Source organism: Aphelocoma coerulescens, chromosome 3, assembly GCF_041296385.1.
Source record: "Aphelocoma coerulescens isolate FSJ_1873_10779 chromosome 3, UR_Acoe_1.0, whole genome shotgun sequence".
Taxonomy (NCBI): domain Eukaryota; kingdom Metazoa; phylum Chordata; class Aves; order Passeriformes; family Corvidae; genus Aphelocoma; species Aphelocoma coerulescens.
Window position 1 is genome coordinate 28501691 of NC_091016.1, and position 24682 is coordinate 28526372.

The 24682-nt window shown below is 39.7% G+C and overlaps 1 protein-coding gene across 4 annotated transcripts in view; it reads right to left on the reverse strand.

Moving 5' to 3' along the window:
* The window catches only part of RPS6KC1 (ribosomal protein S6 kinase C1), an 84863-nt gene that overhangs the window by 53115 nt on the left and 7066 nt on the right, over nucleotides 1-24682 (reverse strand). For 3 of the 4 annotated variants that reach the window (XM_069009557.1, XM_069009556.1, XM_069009559.1), the window contains 5 exons: nucleotides 22453-22573; nucleotides 14521-14636; nucleotides 12461-12554; nucleotides 8788-8847; nucleotides 7622-7984 (listed from right to left, as the gene is read on the reverse strand). In XM_069009557.1, coding sequence (XP_068865658.1) covers nucleotides 7622-7984; nucleotides 8788-8847; nucleotides 12461-12554; nucleotides 14521-14636; nucleotides 22453-22573 — 754 coding nt within the window. The remainder of the gene's footprint in view (nucleotides 1-7621; nucleotides 7985-8787; nucleotides 8848-12460; nucleotides 12555-14520; nucleotides 14637-22452; nucleotides 22574-24682) is intronic. The other variant, XM_069009558.1, reaches the window with a different exon arrangement.

Here is a 24682-nt window from a genome sequence, read left to right on the forward strand (position 1 = left end):
GATAAGAAACGTAACTTGCTAGAAATGCTAACCAACAAACATCTGCTTCTAGAGAAACTCTCATGTCAAATCCACAAGGTGGTGGTAGCTTTTCATGTGCATGTGTGACTACCTCAAAAAAAATAAATGGACAGCACCCAGCATTTCAGGGAGGAAAAGCTTAACTTCCCATCTATCTGCTAAAACTTGTAGTCTTAACTGTAAGGTATTTCACCAAAATAAGACTTATGTGACAAATATTCTTGAACATGCTTCTGTTGAACTACTTAAGAAAGGAATAAACCCTATGAGTGTTTCAAGACAGAAGGACAAGAAGTGGCATTCTAGCCCAGACGAGGAAACAAAATGGTGACAGCTGCAGGAGGTCCTCCAACACAAGCACCATGGGAACAGGGGAACAGCACTGACAGTCAGAGCAAGGAAAGGAGTTACACAGGCCACCACCACAGGAGAGAGGAAATTTCCAAGTTCTCTGTACTCCTCGTTCTTAACTAAAAGGACAAGTTCAAATTAGAATTAGCATGCACCAACATCCCTTGCTTCAGAGCAGAGGGAACCCAGGCACACAGACACCTACCCCTTCAAGTAAGAACAGTTTGAAGTAAAGTACTGCAGGGGAAAAAAAAGAAAAAGGCAGATTAAAAAAAAACCAATTATAAGAGTCATAAATCGTGACAGTCTAATACTACTCATATTTATGTATTAAATGCAATTCATATGTACTTTTATATGCTACTATGGGAAATGGTATTTTTCCCCGAGCAATCACAAAAATCTCTAAAACAGAAGAGCCAGCGGCAGGCCTTGTAGAGATCAAACCTATACTAGTGCTTCTACACAGCTCTGAAGCTAAAGAGGCTATTTTAAGATACTGGAAGAGTTAAGAGGGAAAGAGGACAGGAAAAGAGAAAAACTGGATGTGAAAAGAGAGAAGCTGTATATGCAAGAACTGTTTGGGAGAGAATCAGAGCACTGATTATCATGCAGCATCATGCCCTTAAACCTATCTATGCAATTTTTCTATTCCAGCTAGCAATTTGCCTCAATTCACCTACAGTGCCTGAGGCATTGAATTCTGCAGCCAGAGACTTCAAATTTCTCACCTGCGGACAGAAGCGGCACTGTAACCTGGATCAGTCTGCCCTGTCTACCCTGCATGCTGCAAGAAGTGTGGCAGCCCTACTGGGTCTTCTGATGGGAGGCAGAAACCCCACACGGCTACAGTCAAAAAGAGATTCCTGCACTTTGCAGCTAAGTGTTGTGGCTAACAACAGCTGAGATAAAAGGCAGTGCAGGCTGGAAGAGATGTCTGTCAAAGAGGCCAGGCACAGGCAGCAACCTGGCAAGGAACTGCTACAAGGAAGGATTCAAATCTTGGAAAGGTCAGAACAACACCAAGTCAATACAGCTAGCTGTGTCCCAAGAGGGAAGAAAAAAGAGATTTGTAAGGCTCACCTGGTCACATATTTATTAATTCTTTAACAGCCACATGCTAAGTAACCACATTCAGAGTCATCTCTGCATCACACCCTACATGCTGGTTTGCAGGTATTGCTACAGTTCACTTTCACATGTATTGCAAGGCTGTAAGCTGTGCAGCATGTACACCTCAGACCTTTATCAGCCTCCTGGTGCAGAGAGGTCTTGCAGTTTAAATGGAACTTTGCCTTGAGTGTTCCTTTACATAGCTGACTCTGGCTTTTTTATATAGTAACCAGCTTCTGGCATTAAAAACATACATTAACCATACTCTACTGGCACACACTGTATTTTACTGCTTTGCCACAATGAGGTGTCTAAACCCAGCACTTCCACACAGGGGATGACATCACTCAGGGTGGTCCATCCAGCACCTACTGCACAGTGATGGATCCTACAGCACTAATCTGCTCTGAAGCTCTGTATGGCCTGTGATGGGCTTGGGAAGACAACACATTCCAATTATGAGCAGCTCATAGTCCATACTAGCATGTGTTTCAGCACCACTGGCAGCACAGAGAGATATGACTTTTTTTTTAACCAAACAAAGTATTTCCATCATCCATTCTTAATCCAGCCACTTATCAACAGAGGAGTCCTCTCACAAACTTTTCTTCCAAAGCAGCAGCTGTGATTTCAAGGTTGTATGAAGCACTAGGAGAGAGGGAGCATTTTGCATCATTGTTCATAAAGCTCGGCCCAAAGAGTCCAACAGCATCCTCACAGTCCAGTAGCAGGAAACAGAAATGGTTTTCAGCTCCTTTGGTAGGAACCAGGGCAGGAAGTTTTTGCCTTGACTGGTTCCAGCCTCAGTGGAAGTATAAAACTACAACAGCAAACAGGCTGTGTGATGATACACCATAGGAACACAGAAGCCTAAAATCAGGGTGGGGAGAATTACAGCTCCATCAGTCACCCCATCACCAACCTTTCCCTGTGGAGTGCAGCACAACTCTCAGGGTTTCCCTGCAGCCATCAGCTCACACCCCAATTCATCTTCTCAGAAAACAGGTCTGTTGTTTCCTTAAGGACATTGCCACAGCCAGACACATCTTCTGGATAGCTCAGAAACTGTTAACATCACTGAGGAACACTAATCAGAGAACTTAACAAGTGAAAGGAATTTAAAATAGCTACTGTGTGGAAACAGAAGTTGTCTTCATAAGTGCCATTCAACAAACGAGCAAAGGAAGCCAGAAACGCGCTGGTGGAACGCCATGGCTGTTTCCCTTTTCATAAAGTACTGTCTTCTTGGCATTCTGTCAAGCATGCTCCTGTTTGCATCCCTGGCTCCAACACAAGTTCAAATCATAGCCCATCATAATCCCAGTAATTAGACACAAGTTGGTTTGTTTTCAGTATATCCAAAAATACCATCTAGTTGTCCAAAGTATTCCCAGCATTTCATTGTATATGCATTTTTGGGTTAAAAGTCAAAGTCATTTTAGCAAGGTTCCAGTAATTTGTGTAATTTTTGTTCCAGCTCTGTTTACTGGATAAACATTAAAATAGCACGGAGCAGTGCAAAACTGACATTCACAGGCAGCTTTCAAAGACACCAGCAGCTTATTCAGAACTTGTAGATCCCTAACACAAAACAGAGATACCTGGAAAACAGCTTGTGGCTGCTGACACTCCAGAGGCATCACATACTTCATGCAACAAGGTTCATGCTGCCTAAACTAAATCAATATTTATTCTGCCCAGCCACAGCTGCTAGACATGTGAAAATAAACATCCCAAAACTCCGACAGAGTAAATGGATCATCTCCCCTCAGATGTTAACGTGCAGCATGGACAGACCAGCAATGAACACATTTGGTTTCTAAACCACATGGAAGAGATCCTGTACTTTTTTACCTGAATTACGCTGGCCGTGTTGTGCAGCATTCTTGTTCTTCGCATGCCTGAAATTATTGAAACCCAGCAATATGCAACAGTGTTAACTCTGTTTATCACACACTTCAGACTGCCCAGATCCATAATGGAAATAACTAAAGAATGGCTGGAGTTGTAAAAGGAGGAGCAGTTTATACAAACAGGACTCCCTTCTTTATTACAAAAAACCCTCCATAATTTCAGTCTCGCGATCTGCTTGTTCCTAACATAAACTATGCCCTATAACAAAGTCAGGGAATGCACTACTTTGCATAAAACAGAGTTAACTTCCAGCTAGAAGTTGGTGGCTTGCTATTGATTAGTGCATTTTTTCCATCACTAGGCCTGAAGCAATGCACTGACCTCAAAGTGCTCTGACATGCTAACAAAACAAAGGAACAGCTATAATTGTGAGCCAAAGTTTCTATCGGTTAGCATCCTCAGTATGCCTAAAAAGGCAGAAAAGCTTTAATTCTAGAAGGTTTCAGCTCCTAGAGAACTGCTGAACCATCCTACACAATCTTTACAGACCTGTCTTCCAAAAGCTTCAAAACCCTGCAAGCAGCAATGCCCAGAAAAGACAAGAGGAGAAGCAGAATTGGTACATATTTAGAAGAAAAAGGAAATTATGGCAGCTACTCCCTGTCACTGCAAGCAAGGCAGCTCTGGTATAAATGAAACAGGAAGGCACAAGAGGTGCAGTTCAAGAGCTGTACTGCCAGTCCACGATTTCATTATTCTTCCCACTAGCAAATGCTTAATGTTAAACACATGTATGGAGCAGAAGTAGGCCAAACATGTATAACAAGCAGATGCCCAGAGTCCAAGGCATACACCAGTCTCTGAGCACGCAGGCAGCAGTCATTCCCCAAGGGACACAAATTGAGTCTCCTGGCAGGACTATGAACAGGACATGAAAGGATTCAGTACTAAACTCTGCAAGAGACTAGTAAAGGAAAATACATATGCACCTTGCCCAGAATAATTAACACCACTGTACATCTGAGAGCATGTGCACACAGCTGAAAACAAAGTCAAGATGGCCATTCCTCAAACATATGACACCTGCCTCGCCCAGCACTAGTGCCAGAAGCTCGGAGAGCTGGAAAGCCATCAGAATATAACAAGCTCAAGTGTGCTCCACTGCCTTTAGGGAAGCCACCTACTTCAAACTAACCAGCACAGGTCTGTAAACTCGCAGCATTGAACTTGCTCGTACGCGGTTTTGACGAGGCAGCCTTGAGCAGCAGAGCTTGAGCTGAGCCTAAGGGAGTGACTGGCACCAGACACAGCCCCACGCTTCAGACACCCCTAAGCAGCTCACAGAGGCATTCCAGCTGAGGCAGCGGACTGTCCCAAATCTCAAGTCTGAAGCACAGAGGATGGGTGGCATTCCTTCCCCCAGCTCCGCGCGCTGCTGTCACCGCCCGATTCCAAGTCTGGGGTGCCAATTTCTGTTTCCTTGCCGCCACCTCGTGGCCAAAGCCTGTATTACCGTACCGCTGTTCTCCAGGGAAAAAGCCACCGGCGGCCCATTCCACAGGCCACGTTCGGCGGTGGCTGCGCACCGAGACGATGGCACTGCACACGTGTGTGAGTGTCGAGGAACACTGTGTTTCACTCTCAGATGTTACAAAGTCTTTTTCAGACAAAATAGGTGCAAAATAATCAGTGGCAGAAGACCAGAAGCACTTTGTAATAATTAAACCATCCTTATCTTTAAAAGGAGTATGTTATTATCCGTGAGAAATATGTAACCAGGGGTGTTTAAATAACTGGAGTGATTAGGTTAGGGGTTTGTGGTTTTTTACTGCAACATACACTGAATGTTCACATATCAATGCTAAACATACTACCTTCACAAAGTAGCTACATTAAAAAGTTTTGTTGGGGCTTTTTTGGGTTTTTTTACTGTACTCATAAATCATGAGAAAGCATATATTTTTAGGAAGGCATTTGGACCAGCCCTGTCACCATAAAGAGGGCATCAGTGTCTCCCTGCCAGTTTGCAGCAGCTTCAAGGAGAACAGGACACAAAATGAGCTGATCTACCTAAATCTAGTGTGAATGCCCAGCAGAGGATGAACATTCCTTCACAGCCACGCAGGGTAACACAGAGAAATGAAAAAAGATTAACTGCTAGGAACCCTCCTGTGTACAGTTATGTTCCCAAGGGATAAGAAGTCACTTAAAATGCAACTCATTCCCATTACTCCCTCTTGTGTGCTATACATATGCAGTGTCAGGGACTGCAAAGAAAAAGGTGCCGGTGCTGGTTACATGTTTCTTCATCCACCAGGAACACTGACACACACCACGTAAGTACCATCACTAAAAATTCATTAGTGATTCCCACTGTACTGACTGGCATCAAGAAAACCAGGCAGAATATCACACTTTTCTAAGATTCCTTGAATTTCTTCCTAGCCTAAAAAGCAGGGATAAGTGGGTGAGAGGAAAGGATTAACAGTTATCTGAAGCAGCTGGAAGAGTGGATAGTCAACAGCAAAAAGTAAAAAAATCATTGGAGGAAATTCTGGCAAATATAAGTAATAAGAAGTACAACCCACACCGATTTAACAAGTTCATATGCATGAGTTGAGCAAGTCCCCTACATGCAATAAAAGTCTTTCACAACTTTAAAGCAAACATATTACCCTAAGGATTACCATGAATTCAAAGCCAACATGTTTAACCACTGCCACTACTCAAGTATACACAATAATTACCACAGCAATAGACTGATGTGCAATAGACTGACTTGTTTTCATGCCCTAACAGTTTGAAACTGTTAAATAAAGAACGCTTTTGAAGCTGAAGTTTGAACTGTCAGTTCAAAACAGCATCATGGCAGCCTTGCATCATGGCTGGCACACAGAAGTGCTTATGACAAAACAGGATATCCTTCAGAAGATCACAAGTGAATGGTCCACAGGTCTGTGAAAAAGTGTAGTAGCAAAGAAAGAATAGCTGGGCTCTCCAACAGAAGGACTGCCAGCATATTCAACACTAAGAAAAACATTTTGACAACACAGGCAAGGAAAGGTTAGGATGCTATTGAAAAGCCACAACAAGCAGCAAAGCAGCAAGCCTACTGACATCACTGAGACTTGAAAAGAAGTGATTTATTTTGGCCAAAAAGTGTAAGACATTTTAAGCGAAGGCTATGCACATATCTTGGCCCACACCTCTAGTTCTCATTAGTAACCTACCCATTATTTTTTGCCAGGCCTCATTAAGTCAGATCAGCAGGTAACTTTCACTGCTAGAACTGTTCAGAAGGTCTGGACCACTGCTGTGCATCCCAGTGGGATGCAGCAAAGGCTTCTGCTTGTGTGTGTTTGGTACATTCATGTCTAAGTCCAGATCTGGAGCAGCAGAATGCACCTGTGCTGTACACTACCAAACAAAGGCACAATTCTAATCACTCATTTGGTCTGTGGGGGACAGAAGCACAATACACAGACCCTGAATTCACTCCAGGAAAGAACAAATCTTTCCCTGTACTTTTTAGTTTTAAGCCACTGTTGGATAAAATGCAAATATATGAGGTTATCACTCGAGATTCTCAAGAACTAGAGAAGGGAAAAAATTTTCTCCCTTACTGACAAGGAGCAAGGAGACAGAAATTGGCATGTAGTTGTATCCAGTCCATTAAAAACAGCTTTCGCTGGTTTTAATATATTGATAGACCAAAGTCTTTTGAAAAAGAAAAAAAACACTGTCCTCCTCTAACAACGCAAGCATGTAAGTTTCTGTGCATCCTTTAGCTAGAAAAGAATAGTTTAGTGGAAGAAGCAAGAGGCTGTGAGACAAGAGCAGTTCTAATCCTGTTGTGATTGGGAAGTTAACCTGAGTCTGCCTCTCCCCATGCGTAAAATGGGGATAATTAATCCTCACTTAACCATGTAAATTAAATAATGTTTCAACAGTGCTGCAAGTGCCACATATTAATTAATGGCTAGGCAATAAAAAGGAAAGAAGCAAAAGTGGAGCACTTTGCTACTTACCTGCAAGTTGAAGGTTGTGCTGCAATTTTAACAGAGGAGATGCTGGGCACTTGGAAGATGAGACCCTAAATTATCATTCAGTCTTAGAAAGATTTATCTCTCTCTCTCATATGCACACAGCTACTTAAAAGCCAAATGTATTCTGCATTTCATATCACTTCTTTGCAACGCAGTAAGCTGATGTTAACCATGGAAATGTCATAAACAAACACACATAACCAAAGAGAAGACAAACATAATGGGAAGATCCATACCTTGAACACCTTCCAGAAGCAGATCAACCCCCTTTCGATAAAAGCTTAAGGCGGCTTCATAATCTTCCTCCTCCTCCTTCTTCAAAGCCAGTTTTATTAACTCGCCTGCCTTCTCCAAGTAATCTTGTTTGCCTGGCTTGGGTTTTAAGCTTCCAGTAAACAAACCATGGCTTTCCTTTTCTCCTTCGGGTTTGCTCCACTCCTGCTCAGGTGCCAGTGTGCTTTGTACTGGGGGTTCAGAAGTAACACAAAGGCCAACAGCTCTACTGGGAGAACTTTGGTTGGATGCCATTCCATCATCTAACTCGGCAAGAGAATCTACATCAACTGTCAGAGAGATCAGGTCGCTGTCACTGGAGAAGCCTGAAAGTCAGAAAGACACCCATAACTCTAGAAGCCTTCAAAATTCTTTATCCCATTCAAAGATTTAGCTCTTTTCACTTACACAGTTTCCTCAGAATGCCCACAGAAACTCCCTGATTGCAATGCCTTCTTTAAAAAATTTTAGTACCTATAAAAACGTATTTTTAAAAATTAACTGCAAACTCCGCAGAACAACCCTGGTCTTCATTTCAGTTCTGGGAATGAAGAGACCAACATCTAACATCCAACTTAAACTTTCAAAGCAGCTCCACCATTGGGCTCCAGGAAATTAGAAATCTAAACTTTCTGTGTGAGTGCTACTAGAAAAGTCAACCAGCAGGAGCCAAATTACTGTTGCAAGAAATCCCAGCATACTGTTCTCAATCAGTAAGATTAAGCATCCTCAAAACAGTAAATTAGGAGTTTGAATTAACACAGAGCTACTGTCAGCTTATCTATCATGCAGCACTCACCTCACATGTAACCCACACAATCTTCTTTCATTGCTAACACGTGGTAAAATAAATTACTTAACACCTGTTTCATCACTCAAATCTGAGCTAACACATTTTATTTTACATTTGCCATAAGTCACTACACCCTTACTGCAAGCTGACCTTCAGTAAACTAAACCACAGGAACTTTTCATGGTTATTGGGGAATAAATGGCAAGAAAGGTATTTTACCTATATACCATTTCATTCCGTAAGGATTATCATCCACAAAAGGCATTCACTCCATTATTATTATTTTTTAATGATTTAACTTCCACAAATGTAATGGAAACAACTTCTAGATCTCACCTCCACATTCCGACTGGCTCGTAAGTGTCACATCATCAAGCCCACTTAAATCCTTTCGAACTGAAAAGGACAAGAATGACAAAAATGCTTCTGACATCCATGTGTACAACAGATTACAAGTTCCCTTGCCATCAGAATGAAAAAGCCTGACCCTCCTACAGGCAAAAGTATATAATATGAAACTGCTCTTTGACTGGCTATCAGAGATATCCATTTGTTAACACACCATTAAAACTGGGACAGTGGTATTAAGATTGGTATTTCTCACTGCTTCCAGGATTTAAAAAGAAAACACAGGTCCTTGCTTGAGTGGGGGATTATTCAAGCCTCACACTCCAATCCACCTAATTTCAACAGCAGCAAGACTATAATTCCTATGTTTCTCTGCTCTGACAATTTATGGCTAAGGAGACTTAACACAGGAAAGTTTTCAAAGCTGGGAGTTACACACCAGGGAAAAAAAAAAAAAAAGCCAGCTTTCAGTCTCAAAAAACGTCATTCCAAAATAGCACCCTGCATGAGACATATGGAGCAAGCCACAAATTTGGCAGTGCCACCTGGATATCAAGTAGCAGTTTGTTTTATCACCTTGGCACATGTACCCTCTGAGGCAATGAAACAGGCAACAAGGTCAAGACATTTAGCTGTTTGCATGCACAGAGAAAGTAAACTCTGAGCTAAAATCTGGTGTCTGTTTTCTCCTATATTGTTGTCAGAGTGAAGGGTTTAACCACATTTCCACATAACATGTTCTGACTTATTTTCAAAAAGTATGTGGCAGCAGGCAGAAGCTGACTCAAAAGCAACTAACTCAAGCTTTCTTTTACGTTTTGCAGCTGTAGAGTTATAGAAGTTTACAATTTCTGGAAGAGGAGTAAGAAGGCACTGTAGAAATAGTGCTTTTCTAAAAGGCAGTAGTTCCTTAACATGAGTGAGAGGAAAAAGACATGAAGGAGAACAAATTACCAGCAACTCTTTGTCTGAAAAGCAAGGGACAGTGATACTTATGACACTAGACTACTTGAGAGGAAGGGACAGGGTGCACAGAAGACAATGCTCCTGATCTTCTCATGGAAAGGACATAAAGTAAAGTTCATGCAGAGAAGAAAACTGCCTGTGTAGCCTCCAATCCTGCAAGAAAGAAGGGAAACTCACAACAGAAAAGTTGGAGGAAGACAGAGGATACATTAACTAGCATAATAATAGTGGGCCATTCACCTGCTCAATTTAGGAGCAGCAGTATCAAATTTGGGGGTGGAGGACTGAGCATTTATTAAACACCATTTAGAGGTATCAGGTGATAGAAGCAGATCTGATTGATGGACAAAGAATGCAGCAAGAAAACATGAATGGAAAAGCTTTGGAAGGGTGTTCTGGCCACCCAGAAGAGATGAATTAGAGCCCATCTACATAGCAGACTTCACACAGACTCAAGTTCCCCTCCCTACAGGCCAAACAAAACCACATTTGCTCTTGTCTTGTAGCCAGCTGGACCAAAAGTTGTATGAACACAGCTAGCATGGCACAGAGCCTGAGCTAATAAACTTTTCTTTAGGTCAGGTTTAGAGCCCAGAGCTGGCACCACACAGCAAGAGCCATGGGGCTTCCAGTCATCTTACAGGGTAGGAAGCATCTCAGATGCACAGGCTTATTTCTGGGAAGATAATGTGTACATGGTAAAACAAAAGGAAAAAGGAAAAAAGAGAATGAAAAAAAAATTAACTTCCTGATGAAGTTCTCTAAAGAATCAGGTAAGGTAATTGATGCAGGAATGCTTATGAAGAAGAAGCTGGACATCTGAACATCATCCCATGTACTCAGAGAAGAAGACAAAGTGACTGTCAGGAATATTACAAGAGAATAATGATGCTGAAATTGAACACAAATTTCTGTTCTTGTCTCTGCCCTGTGCAATTTCACCAGGTATCTGAAAAGTAAACATAGTTTCCAAAAATTGGTGGAAAGCCTGGGTAACTTGGCCTCTTGAAAAGCAGATTCCTATGAAAGCATGAATTGCCAAACTCCTTTTATAAGCAAGATAATAGTTGCTTATTTTCATACAAAAACATTTCTACTACTGCAATCAATTTGCATCTTCAACCATTAATGTGCACACCTTCTGCAAAATGAACTTTGTCTGAACAGATAAAGGTGAGAAAACACAACCCACCCTTAAAAGCAAACAGCAGCACCTGTTAAGGGGATGGATTTACTACTTCTCAGTACAACAGCCTGAAGGAGCAGTGCCCACGTGGAGGCCCTTGGATGCCCATAGAAAGTAACACAGGGAACCAGCCACAGTTAACTGCCACAATCAGACTGGGAAAAGCCAGACGCAGGCAGGAGGCCATGAGGAGAGGCAGGGAAAGGACTCAAGGCTGAGTATTGCCACTGCCATCTAGAGGCTTTAAAGACAGATGTTTCTTTCTGTCCATAGCCTCCCCCCACCAAAATCTGCTTTCAAACATAAGAAGATATGAGCTGGAAGACACATAGGTTTTTAGAAAATGTAACTCCACAAAAGTCACATTCAGCATCTCCAAATCCTGTGCTAATAGTTGTTCCAAGTATCCCGTAAAAGCCCTCCAGCCGATTCAGAAGGGTATCAAAGAATTTTTCTACTTTACAGCATTTTTTTTTCTTTTCAGTATTTTATCTGACATAAAGGAAGTGGTTTTCTTCTGCTAAAAATGAGGCCCTTGTGAATAATGAATAGAAACGTTCACATTAAGCACTTTTAGAAGCACTCTTTATTTTATAAGGCAGAGTGTAAAGTGAGTGCATTGTCAGAATCTGGAATGTGATATTTCACAGAAATCATTAAAACCCTTTAAAACTAGTTAGTGCTATTTATCATAACTGTCCTCTTCAACTAAACACCTTTCTCTTCACAGAACAAAATACTGTGGGGACATTAGTTTATTAACATAATAGGAAGTACTGCAAAATAAAATCCAAATCACTTCCCATATAGAGTATATTGTACAACTAAGCACAAAGTTATTGACAATGAGAGATCCCAGTGACAAGTCATACAACCTCAAGGAAAAAAAAATTAACCAACCACTGTTAGAAGACAAAACCATTTTTTGTTATGCAAGAATTGTTTTACCAAAGCAAATTCTATACCAGAAATATCAGATCCCTTCCCAAATAAGCTTAATAAGTGTTTGTATAATAATGTAGATTTATACATGAGAGCTAAACAATTCCAAAGGAATTGGGGTCAGAGAAGAATTTCCTAGAAATCACAAGAACCAGGCATAACTCAGAAACACATAAATATCTAAAGGATTGCATGGTACACAGAAATGCTTAAGGGGACTCAGCCTAGAGGCAGGCAAGAAGCTCTAGCATAGTATTTATGTGGGCTGACTGACCCTTCCTTACAGCTATGCTATTATTTAGTTCAATGCCACTAAAAGTGCCACTAAAATTACTCTACACATGGTATCCAAGTCAGCATGTACACCTTTACAAGCAAACTTCCAGAAGTGCATACAGCTCTGCTGAGCCCAGCTTCTCTCTTGCCAGTCCCAGCTCTGGCATTTCTGCCATACCAAGCAAACAGAAACTGGAGGCCAATGTCCCATGAAGAAATACGGCACTTGTCATTTATGAGCTGCTTTAAAACAGATCATGCTATGAGGTTATGTGAGAACAGGAAGCAAACCTTCAGAGCTGCAGTCAGACAGGTTGTCAGTCAGAGAGTCAGACAAAGGCTCAACAGGACCAATCAGTTCAGAGCCATCATGCACCTCTCCACCCTGAAAAGGAAGAGGGAAAGGAATTATTCAGCTGCTGTGCTCTATGGAAATTCTCACTGTATAGAAGTGATAGCCAAAATGATACTTCCTAATCAGTGAATGCTCCATTACTTTAGAATTAATGCATTTAATTAAACCACTGGCAAAATCAAACAAGGACTTTTGTTTAAGCCATGTTTGGTTGCCACAGACTGACTAGATATCTAAATATTTAGCCTACTGCAGCTTCAGAGTTCTGAACCACACAGACCTGCACACCCAAGTCTAACAGGGAGAGAACAATAATACTCCTGATCTCTTGTGTCACATACTGTCTGTGCCCTTCAGTGGTGCTCCCAAGCTCAGCAGGTCCCCCATACAAGACTGTTTGTCCATCAGACTAATGTCCCACTCGTGACCCACTATCGAGTCCAGTCGTAGTTGAGACTTAACAAAGATACAAGGAGGACATTCCTTTCCAAGCCTGAATGGAACCAAAGCTAAGAGAAGTAACAATAGCTCTAGAAGCTACCTAAACTTTTTTGGTGCTTTTTAAATTTCTGCTTCACATCTCAAGTGTACACTTTCCATGCCACTTTAACAGAAAGTGCACCATTTTCAAGGCCATGTTACAAACAGGCGTTGCTAATCTGTCCTGGACGAGCCCAGCATATCTTCACACAAGCCAGTTCATTCTTCTGGAGTTTATAACACACAGATCCAGAGAGCTCTCCCTTCAGATGTTTCTAAGAATTCATTGTCCAAGTCCCTCTCTCCACAGCTATTTGCACAAAAATCTGAAAAGGAACAAAACCACCCCTGAGCAGAGCTAAAGCACATGGGCTGAGCTGGTGACAGACCAAACCTAAGGCTCTCTTACAGGAAAACACACCACATCAGCTAACAAATGGGCCTAAATTATTGCATTTGCATAACTCCCCTGGAAGACATAGTTTCTCCTACAAAAACATTGGTTTTCTAGTTTTATTCATTTCCTTGCAAAGCCAGAAAAGTCCATTGGGAGGCTAAAACTAATACTTTTATTAAGCAAAGGAGGGAAAGAAAACTCTGAAAAAGTACCCAAAACCACAGAAGTATTTCCAAAGAACTGAAAAAAATGCAAATGCAAATAAACGAAAAAGGTAAAATAGTCCAACTTGGTCTCCCACTCATTTATTGCCACCAGAGCTTAATGAATTATTTTAAGTATTTTAAAGAACCCTGCAATAAATTCATGAAAACAAGCAAAGAATTTTAAGCCTTGATATGATTTTGCTTTTGTATATGCATCATTTAAATATACTAAACACGTTAATATGCTTAAGTCCCATCTCAGCGAGATAAACGATTCTGTAATTCCAGAGAGTTACTATCACGGGTACATGTAAATTTATGCTTATGAGTTTGCAGAATGTTAGACTAAGCTGCTGAAAATAAAGAGGTTTGAATGAACTATTGAAAAGAAACTGCTTCATCTGTAATAAAGAGGAAGCCCATATCAATGTACCATCCTAAAATCTGGTATGGAGACTGGTTCTCACAACACTGTATAAGCAGCACATTGGACTAGTTACATGCCAAATTTGTTGCTGTGGACCTGAGTCCATAAAAGATCATAAGGAAACAGTGTAAACAGTCTTCACTCCTTTGGTTTGAAACTATAAACACCTATTTAAAATATAGGAACAGTGATAATATTTTTTTTACTTCCTCACTGGAATTTATCATCACAAGTTTTGCTCATCATTCAATAAAAAAAATTAAATTCCCTTCACCTGAAGCTCCTGTAAAACTTTCCACCTTGTAGAGGTGTGGCATGGGGCTTTTTTAAAGCCACATTTCCAGAGTGAACAGAGAACTCCCAGTCCCTTCTCAAAGCATGTCTGACCAGCTCACTTCATTCCATGGTTTATAAAGTAAAGCAGAATCAGCACTACACTTCAGCCACATCAGTAAGAAGCAAATACTTCTGCAAATACTAACCAACCTTAAAAAACTCTTCCAGCTGTTTGCTGTTATAAAGAGCAGGTATATTGGCAGAAAACTGCAAGAGATCTTCAGCACATTGCCTTCTTTCTTCAATCACCGTTTCATCAAATCGCCCTGGAACAGACACATAGATAGATGGTCATGACAGTTTTAGAAATAACTACACATTTATTTTGCAATAATAACTACAGCAAAAGAAAACAAATGAGACAAAAGCAACCTTCTGGAGACAATGCCCTGAGTCTATGAAAGTCACTCCAACGCTTCAGGAGAACATAGCAAATCTTCAAACTTCCTATTCTCAATTGTCCCTAGAGTCCCGTCTTCCGCAATCCACTCGGATGATGAAAGCTGGCAGCTACGACAAGAATCCTTCACCCTCTCATCGTAAGAATATGTGAGGCAACACTCTTGATTAGCCAAGAGACACTAACGGATGTCCAGTGTTATCTGACAATAAATGATACATGCACAATTTGACAATATGCCAGTCAGTGTCAGCCTTGATTACGGCCCAAATCCTGTAAGGAGCTGAGCAATCTTCACGTGTTCTCAAGAACAACGCACAATATGAGCGGGTTGTAAACAAAGTATTACTAAAAGCCCCCAAACAGATCTTCAATTCCAAGGTGCCATTTATGGAGGAGACAAAGTGTAGGGGAGATGGTGAAGCCCTGCTACCAGGCACTGAAGCTTTCCTCTGAAGTAGCTCCATGCAGACAGGGTCTCATCTCCTTCTGGATTCAAGAGGTAAACAGAGCTGGGAAGCAGCTCATTTACTAAAATGTATAAACCTTCCTTTTTCTCTACCCAGCACCCAAAACATTCCAATTAGAAAAAACATACTTAAAAAAACAATCCCTCAGTTCACCTGAAGAGATTTGCTTCTCAGGAGAAAACCCTTGGACTGCTACCTTAAATTCACATCCTTCACAATTGCACACAACTTATTTTAGCTTTTTATATCAACATCACTTTGTTGTTGAAATAGTTACAAGTTTACAAAAGGAAAAGGGCAGAGGTTAACAGTAATAATTGGAGGAGAATAGAACAGATATTGCAACAGCTATACAGAGGGGAAAAAAGGACTGGGAAGACAAGTTGAAGAAACAGTACTGCTATAACAGCATGACCAGAAAAATAAGAACCACCTGTGACAGCTCTGTGGCATTAACCTTTGAAGAGGACAAAAGCAACATTGAATACAAAAGCAAAATTCATTTATACTTAGAGCAAGCAAAAAAATAATCCCAGAAGAAAGTATCAAAGCAGGATTCTTTCCAGAAATTCTTCAAGTAAATAGCTCCTGCCCATACGGTACCAGAAAAAAGAAAATAAAACTAAAAAGACACACACATACTCACAAGATCACAAACAAAGCTTTTGGGGCTTATTTTTCCCATGAAAGAAAAGAAAAGACATCATTGGGCTAATTTTCAGCTGGACTGGTTCCGTGCCTTGCTCACCCTGCCGTTTCAGCTGTACAAACAGGAGCAGCTGTACAAAAGAGTGAGCAACAAGCAAGCAGAAAGAAGGCAAAAGCAGCGCTACCACAGTGAGTGGCAACATTGAAATCAGGCCCTATTAAACTGCTCATCAAACTTCCTAAGTCTTCAGAGCAACACTGGGGGTGCATTAGGGCTCTTGGTTCATTCCATGCAAAATTGGACATCATGGTAAGAAAACAAATTCCCTCAGCAAAGCACAGCAGCATGGGCCAGTTAAATGAACCTACAAAAATCACACAAATGCTGTTACAATGCAGTAGAAAATCAATTGTGAAGAAGTAAACACTTAACAATACCAGAAACAGACAACTTTCGCAAGAAAGTAATACTGTAAGATATTTTTCCTCGTTTCTCAAGAACCTCTCCCTGTTTCATTTCACCAAACTAAATAAAAACTGACTTTCCTTATCCAAATCTTCTCAGTATCTCCACTGGGCACCAGATAGGACACATGGGACCAGCCCTGTGAGGCTGACCAGTGTACATTCACCCACTGCCAGGCAGCTGCAAAGCTCACAGGAGCTGAGCCTGCCTGGCCCTCAGCAACACCAAAGCATGTGCTCTCTTCTTACTCAGCTGCCATTCCACAGACTTTGCAGAAGTATAATTACATCTGCAACCGCCTTCACTCTCAAATTTAGCTGATATTAGCCACATCAGTAAGGGGTTTGACTTTCTGGCAGCACAATTACACAAGCCTTAGTTTCTTAGGAAGCTGAGCTAAAAACAAATAAAAATACATGTTTGAACAGAGCAACTGAAACATTAGTCACTGTCACATTTTCCAGCCCATTAGCATCATGATACACTATCAGGAAAACTGCTTCTAGAACTAGAGGGCTTTAGGGGAAGGAAGAACATTATTCAGTACTGGTTCAGTTCACAGACCTCCTGGCATCTTGCTGGCAGTTTAATTCCCAGGCAACCCTGCCTAACTCCTTCCTCCTTCTCCTTTTTTCGTACTTTCAAGCAATGCTGTATTGCTCAACACTTTCATTATCACCCTTCTCAAGGAAATGCTGAAAGGTGCTCACACAGCCAGCTGACTCTTCAAACATTTCTTTTAGGATGTCATTCTCCATCTAAATCAACATTATTTCTGCTAATCTTTACAATCTCTCAGACACACATAAAATTCGTTCTAGAGATCACATCTTTCTGATATTTTTAAGAAGTGTCAACTACAACTTTAGCATGTAACACAGTTGTTACTCCTCCAGTGATGTTCCATTCAAAACTTTCTATTTACATGGAAACAAAATGTAAATTTCTGTGCAAAGAGTGCACCATCAATTTTGTGGAGAAGACCTGAAGAACAAAACACCCAGCAAGATTTGTGTTCATGTTTCAGTTAGTTTCTCACAAGACTTCCTACTGTACATGACACCAAATTCATAAATATGTTACTTCATTCAGTGTCTTCAAATACAAAGGGCATCCTTTTGTGAGCTTTATAATGTAAATTGTCTTTCTGACTCACTGCTAACAAGTTACCAATATCTGGGGGGGGGGCTTGTTTCTTTTTTGGTGGGGTGCAGGGTGCGTACTAATTTTTATACTGAAGTACATTTCTGCAGTTGTTAGATACAAAACATGAAGATTTACCCACATTTTGGTAAAATGCCATGTATAGTCAACATACGGAAATACTTAAAAGTGTCCAACAACAACAACAAAAAAGAAGTTGTTTGAAAGTACTGAAGAAAATTATGTTGATGCATATTAGGAGAGGACAGTAATCCTGTCCCAGAATTAGGTATCACAATTTTAACAGCTGGATCTGTTAACACATTTTAGATTTCCATGATCAGATTCACTGAGGTTTTTTCTTATAAAATGGGTGAAAAAGGTTCAAGTGAAGTACAGAGAAAGTCAGATGATTTCTTTTTCCCCATCCATAGCATGTTTCCTGCTTTGATGCAACAACTCTACTGCAACAGCATAAAAAAAACATGCACTTTGTGGCAAAACTTTAGCTGCATGAAATAACAGAAGCACAGCATGACACATTTGTTTTTAAATACATCTCAGTTCTCCACACCATCTCCTGAAACTCTGAATGCTGAAGTGGAGATGCTCTTCAGGTTTAACACTTCTACTACAACTAAGTTCGATTGTCAGAACCACCAATGCTCATTTTGCAAAGCACACTCTCTGCAAAACAATAGGTATATACATTAGTTAAAGCACAGGAATCCAAAAAAAAAAATTTAAAAAACACCAGTTGCCAGCAATCCTACTCAAGTTTAATTAGAAACCAGTCTAAAAGCTCCAACAATTGTAACATCACCACAGGGAAGAAACACTGCGGAAATGGTCCATCAAAGCAGCATGGAAACAAAAGATCTTCAGAGAGATGGACCTTGCAGGCCATCACTAAAAGAATGAGACTGAAAACAAGTTTATCAAAACCTTGTTATCTACTAAGGTTATATTTTTGCTCTAGTACAAAAAAATACTAGGATTTTTATTTTAAATTAAAATGAATCATATGGCAGTTACCATATGTACAATTGAGATGGAAGGATACGCAGTAAAATTTTATGTTGTAAATTCAGAGATAATTCCTAAATTGGAGAGTCAGACAGTTCTGCTCCTTTCAGCTATGTACCAATCTTTTAAAATTTGTTTTACATTGCCTCCACTTTGCTGTATTCTTCTGCGTCTCAGTTTCATTTAAATGTAGTGGGGTTTATTTTCGTTTAGTTTCAATTTCAAAGAGCTTTTTTATAAATAACTGCATTGAATGTTTCTGTGGATTGCCTTCTCTCACAATGTACATTGCAGTCACTTTTGTTCACTAAATACAATAGAAGAAGGATGTTTTTCAGAAGGGATTTCACTCAATTCTTCCCTTGCTTACAGAGCTAGTGTAAAAATAGTTAATTTGCATTTATAGCAATTTTAAATTATTAAAGATATTAGACACCTGTACTCTCTTCCACCCTGATTCTCTTTTACCCCTCTCTTTTCTCCCCTATGAATAGCTATCATATCTTCTACCTGAAATTAAATTATGCTTTGCAAATACTAGCTTTGTAAATACTTTGTCCAGTGAGAACTCTACTCTGTAAATCATGTATAAATAATCTCAGAATGGAACTAATACTACATGCGTTATTTAACCATTATTGCCCATGCTCTGACATAGCACCAAAACTTACCCCACTTCCAACTTCATAAATAAGCAAAAATAAAATTACATTAAACTTGGGTACAATTTGGCTGATGTGAAATACGATTTCAATCAGGAATTTTACCCAGCTCTGTGCAGAGAACCACAAAATCTGCATCAGAATTCAGCTTCATAGATGCGTGCCAACAGATGTGAAACATGCTGGATGCTAAAACATACCAATCTGAGACACATAGAAAATTTGGGAAAAGAGCCTCTAGATTACCACCCAACACTGCTAAAAAATGCCACACAAAGAAAACCTGCAAAAACAAGCACTAGATATGCACCAAAACACACCAAACACTGTCTGAGTGCTAAAACGTGCACAACACATCCAAACCATGCACAAACATAAAAAAACAGACACAACATATGGAAACTGAAAATACACATAAAGCATGCACTAGAGGTGTGGCAAAAAAATGCCAAACATGCTCAACGTTAAAAATGATAAAATATGGGGGGGAAAAAAAGATGTGGTAGCAGGATGCAAAAAGAAAAAAAAAAAGGCAAACCCATGCTGAAGTGTGCTGTAGGTTTAAAAGACCACCATATTTGAAACACACGGCAATGGAAAGCAACACTGCAGCAATGCCTAAGAAACAAAAATCATTTTTTAAAAAGTGCAAAAAGCTTAACAAAAAAAAAGAGCACATGGGGAATTCATGCCCGAAGACAAAAAGTCAAACATACTGGACACCCAAAAGACAACTGCAGTAATGCCAAACATACTGGGGCAACACTGTAAAACCAAAATCCACACCAAAAAGTACATGGAAAACCCAGACCAAAAACAAGAGCATATGCCAGATGCATTTAAAAAATGCCAAACATCCTGGACACTGAACCCCACACAAGGTGCATAGAGAAACCATAAGCACAGACTGAATGCTAACAAAAAAACAAAACAAAGGAAAACAAACCAACCTCCAAACTAAACCAACTTGTAAACACCATAAAAAGTCTTTAACAACCCCAAAGCACCTTAGGCTCTAACAAGCCTGCCCAAAAACACTTCAGAAACTGAAAACCTTGCCAGAAAACACATTAAAAAAAAGAGCATCTGATAGACTCATGCAAAAAAAAAAATGCCAAGCATGTTCAAAGACTAAAAACCATTAAAATGCCCAATAATTGTACATGTTAATCCATGTTAAAAAACCCCACCAAATATACCTGACACACAAAAAAAGTCCTACTGGATAACTCTTAAATACACTAAAAAATCCTACAGTATATGAAAAACAAAAAAAAAATCCCACACCACAACAAAGAAATCCTGGACAGAAATAACATCATAGCCATACTCTAGGAACCAAAACCACAAAAACACTCTAAATCCACACTGGAAACCTTGCCAAAAAAGAGAGCAAATGCCAAAAAACCACCTAACATGCTGGACACTGAACATCAAGCAAAGTTCATTGAAAAACATAACACAGACTGGATGCTTATAAAAAAATAACCCAAAAACAAACTCGTGAACTCCATGGAAATACCTTTGTAACCTCAAAACCAGCCCACAAACTAAAAAGTCCAACAAAAAATGCCTTATAAGCCAAAAAGCCTGACAAAAATGACAGAAAAAGACCATGAGGTAGATTCAAGCTAATATGACACCAAACACATTGGGTACTTAAAACCTGTTAAAATTCCCAATAATTCTATCTAGTAGACGCACACAAAAAAAAAATCCAAACTCAAGTGGGACACTAAAAAAAACTATCAAAAAGCAACTCTCAAAACCCAAAAAACTAAAAAGCCCCACTCTACAGGGTTAGAAATGCCTCAGAAACACTTGCAAAGCACACAGCAGGTGTATGCCAAAAAAAGGTCAAACATGCTGGGCTCACTGAAAAATGCTAAAACTTGCTTAACAACCTGCAGTGTATGCATGGGGAAAAAAAACTACACCTAAGAAATGGGGGATCCAGCAAAAAACCCTATATAAAGATGCTACAGCAATGCATTAAGAACCAAACACCTTGCCAAAAGAGCAAAGAATTCACACCAAAAACCTTGCCAAAGAAGTGACCACATGCAAGAGGTTTGCCAAAAAACATCCAACATGCTAGATGCTCACAACTATGCAGAAAAACCCAAAACAAAACTGACTGACTACAGCCACCACAGATTGTGTGCTTAAAAAAACAAAATACACTAAAACAACTTGTAAGTGCCATGGAAATGCTTTAGTAACCCCAAAAGCACTTTAGAAACCAATAAGCTCATCCAAAACCAAACCAAATACACATGATAGATGCATGTACACAAACACCAAACACCTGTTGGACACTTTAAAAAAGAACTCTAAAATTCTTGGGAAAAAGGCTCAAAAGCAGGTGGTAGATGCACACCAAAAAGCAACAGTCAGCAACACCTCAGAAATGCCTCAGAAACACTCAGAGAGCATGCAGTACACGTATGAAAAAAGATGCCAAACATGATGAACACACGAAAAAATTGTTGAAAAACGCTTAAAAACCCAGTGAAAATTGTGTGATACATATGTACACCAAAAACATAGCAGAGTTCGTGCTGAACATGAAGAACACACACTAAAAAAAGTTAATTTTATAAACACAACACTGCTAAAAAATGTGTAGTAGGTGGAATTCTATACAGTCACACCACCTCACTGAAAGCCCACCTACAGCCCATTCAGGAGGACATACACATCAGGATGAAGTTAAGACCTGTAAGAGCTAATTTTTTTTTTGTCACTTGTTTCTCCTGTAGAGTCACAATCCTCTTGTAGATTGTTTTGGTGAAATATTTAGCTAGTATATGTAAAACTGATCTCAAAAGCCTAGTTAGATAAAACTGACAATTGCAATCAAATTCCTATAATAAAAATTCTTTTCTGTAACAACCACTTAATACTCAAATACAGCTCATCGCTAAAAATCAGACAGCTCATATATAAAATATTTTGTTTGCTGTTCAAGTGCTGTTCACAAAGCTAGACTTTATGCTCCTGAAAACAGGGAATGTATGTTGTAAAGATACAGAACACATACATCAATAAATATCTCAGCTACTACGTCTAACATGGAGGCAGGAACATAAAAAACTCTTATACATTACAAAAAAAAAGAAAAGTATCAAGTTAGGATGCCAGCACACCTACAAGTTGAGTAGTAAAAGCACAAGGAAAATTTTCCATCCAGTTCCAAAACGAGATGTACTTATAAATAGTAAGTTATCAAAGAATTTCAGCAGGTCAGGAAGAAATTATGCTTACCAAACACTATTGCTTTGGCAAAAGGTGGAAAGAGCTCTGTGTGTCTGCATAGGTTTTTATGAATTTGCCAGAGATCTTTGTGCAGTTTCTTAAAGTCACTGTATCTCTTCCAAACAACTATCTAGAGCAGAGAAACCAGAGAGAAGTATTAGCGAGGTTCATTGTTCATATTACATCACACCACAAATACACTGGTTTAATCACATCAGAACACTAACTTCAGCAAATTTGTTTAACAAAAATATTCAATCTGAACTGACAACTGTAAAAAGCATTAAAAATGGTCACTATCTGTCCCCGAGCTGCATTTTGGCTAACAACACTACAGTGCATAGAGAAAAAATTAGGAAAAGCTGAAAGGAGGGCAAAGGCAGCACTGCTTCAGTCACTCTGAGATCCAAAACTACGCAGGGAGCCAGTAAGAGAGGAAAAAATGCTGAACAGGAGTGCTGCACCATCCAACATTTAACACCACACTGTGCCTGGTGCAGCTGCAGGTGTGGGGAAGAGACACAACAGCAAAAGAGAAAACCAGAGAAGAGAAATCAATACAAGCAAGGGATTTCTAGGGATGGTACATTAAGCCCCCAGGACTAGAAAACAGCTCCTAAGCTGTCCTAGTAGTGTTGATTAGATGTAAATGCAAGCCCCCCTTTTAAATGTTTTTTTTTTGTAATAACACCAAAAAGAAAGGGTAGGTTCCTTTTGGAATCTAGACAAAAACTCCATCTTAGGAATACAAAAATGTCATCGGTTCATTATACCAGATACTCCTGCTCTGGTCTTTCCAGAAAGTACTCATCTTCCAGTCAGGTATCCACCTTATCCTTCTTCCATCCCATTCTTTCCATTCAAGAAAGGAGGAGAACCCAGTGGGAAAATCAAACCAATTAAAGAAGTAAACAATAAAATTTACACTTGACTGCTACTGGATTTGTTATCAGAATGAAAAGATATTAACAAAGATTTTTTTATATCCTGACCTCATTTTTGGTCAGACTCACTAAGCCATCACAATAAACCTCAACACTAATGTAAAGTGATTAAAGTAGAACAGAAGGGAAAAAACAAGGGGAGAGAGAGACTGCATGCATTCAGCAGTTGATTCCACAGCTGCATCATTCAAATGTTTCAATTAACTTAATACAACTAACCACAACTTAAAATATTCCACATATTTCTGAATGATTTAACACGCTGCCTTCTCATGAGCAATCATAATTGAAAAAGTTTAAATTTTTTTCAAGCAAACTAGATTTAGAGCTAAGCAAAAGATTTGGATTTAGAGCTTTTTTGTTGTGGTTTTTTTTTTTAAATACTGCAATCAGAGGCCTTCTAAGTTTCAGCAGATGCAAGTCCTACCTACAGAACAATGCAGATATAAGAGGATTGTTAACAGTAGATATGCAAAGCTTTAGTGTGGAAACACTCTACCCACCTTATGAATTTAGCTATACTGGAACCAGCAGTCCTGATTCAGACTCCCTTATTGGCACACATTTTCATGACTTAATTACAGCTGGTACTCAGTGAAGTATAACACACAAGTGAGGAATCTCAAGAAGGCAAACTAGTCATTTTGCTATCAGAAATAATAATTTTTCAATGCTAAACTTTTATCTACTCCAATAGCCAGAAAGTGGATGATTAGCACTTCTTGAGCTGCGTGCATATAGAACACAAAATTGCCTAAGATGGTGAATTCTTTAAACAGTAAGTTACTGTATTGTCAGTACTTGGAGACAACATGAAAAGCTGCCAGAAAATAAAAGCATGAGATTTCATTCCACTAAAAAAGCATCATTTTTCACTGCTACAAGTGATCACTCAATAGTCAAGAGGAAAAAAATAAATACCCGTAAGTCACTTGCATAGCAAAAGCAGTCAAAGTTATCCTCAAATCTTTCAGAAGCTCATGGAAAACACGCCTTTGCATGCATATGGCTCAGCAAAGTTAGCAAAGTTCCCATTCTAACACCCTCATTAGAAATTAGATTTGGAGGAAGGACACATCGTACTTTGAGGCCCAACGAAGCACAGCAAGGATATCATAAAACATATGTTAGACTTGTAATGCAATAAGGTGCTTGTCATGGCGAGAGCCAGTAGATCTCTATTAATTCATGCAACTCATCTGTTCCACAGTGAATAAGCCTTTCTCCTAAATGAAAAGGAAAAAACCCCACAGGCCTACCCTAGATAAACTGCCTTACACACCACATTGCCACCA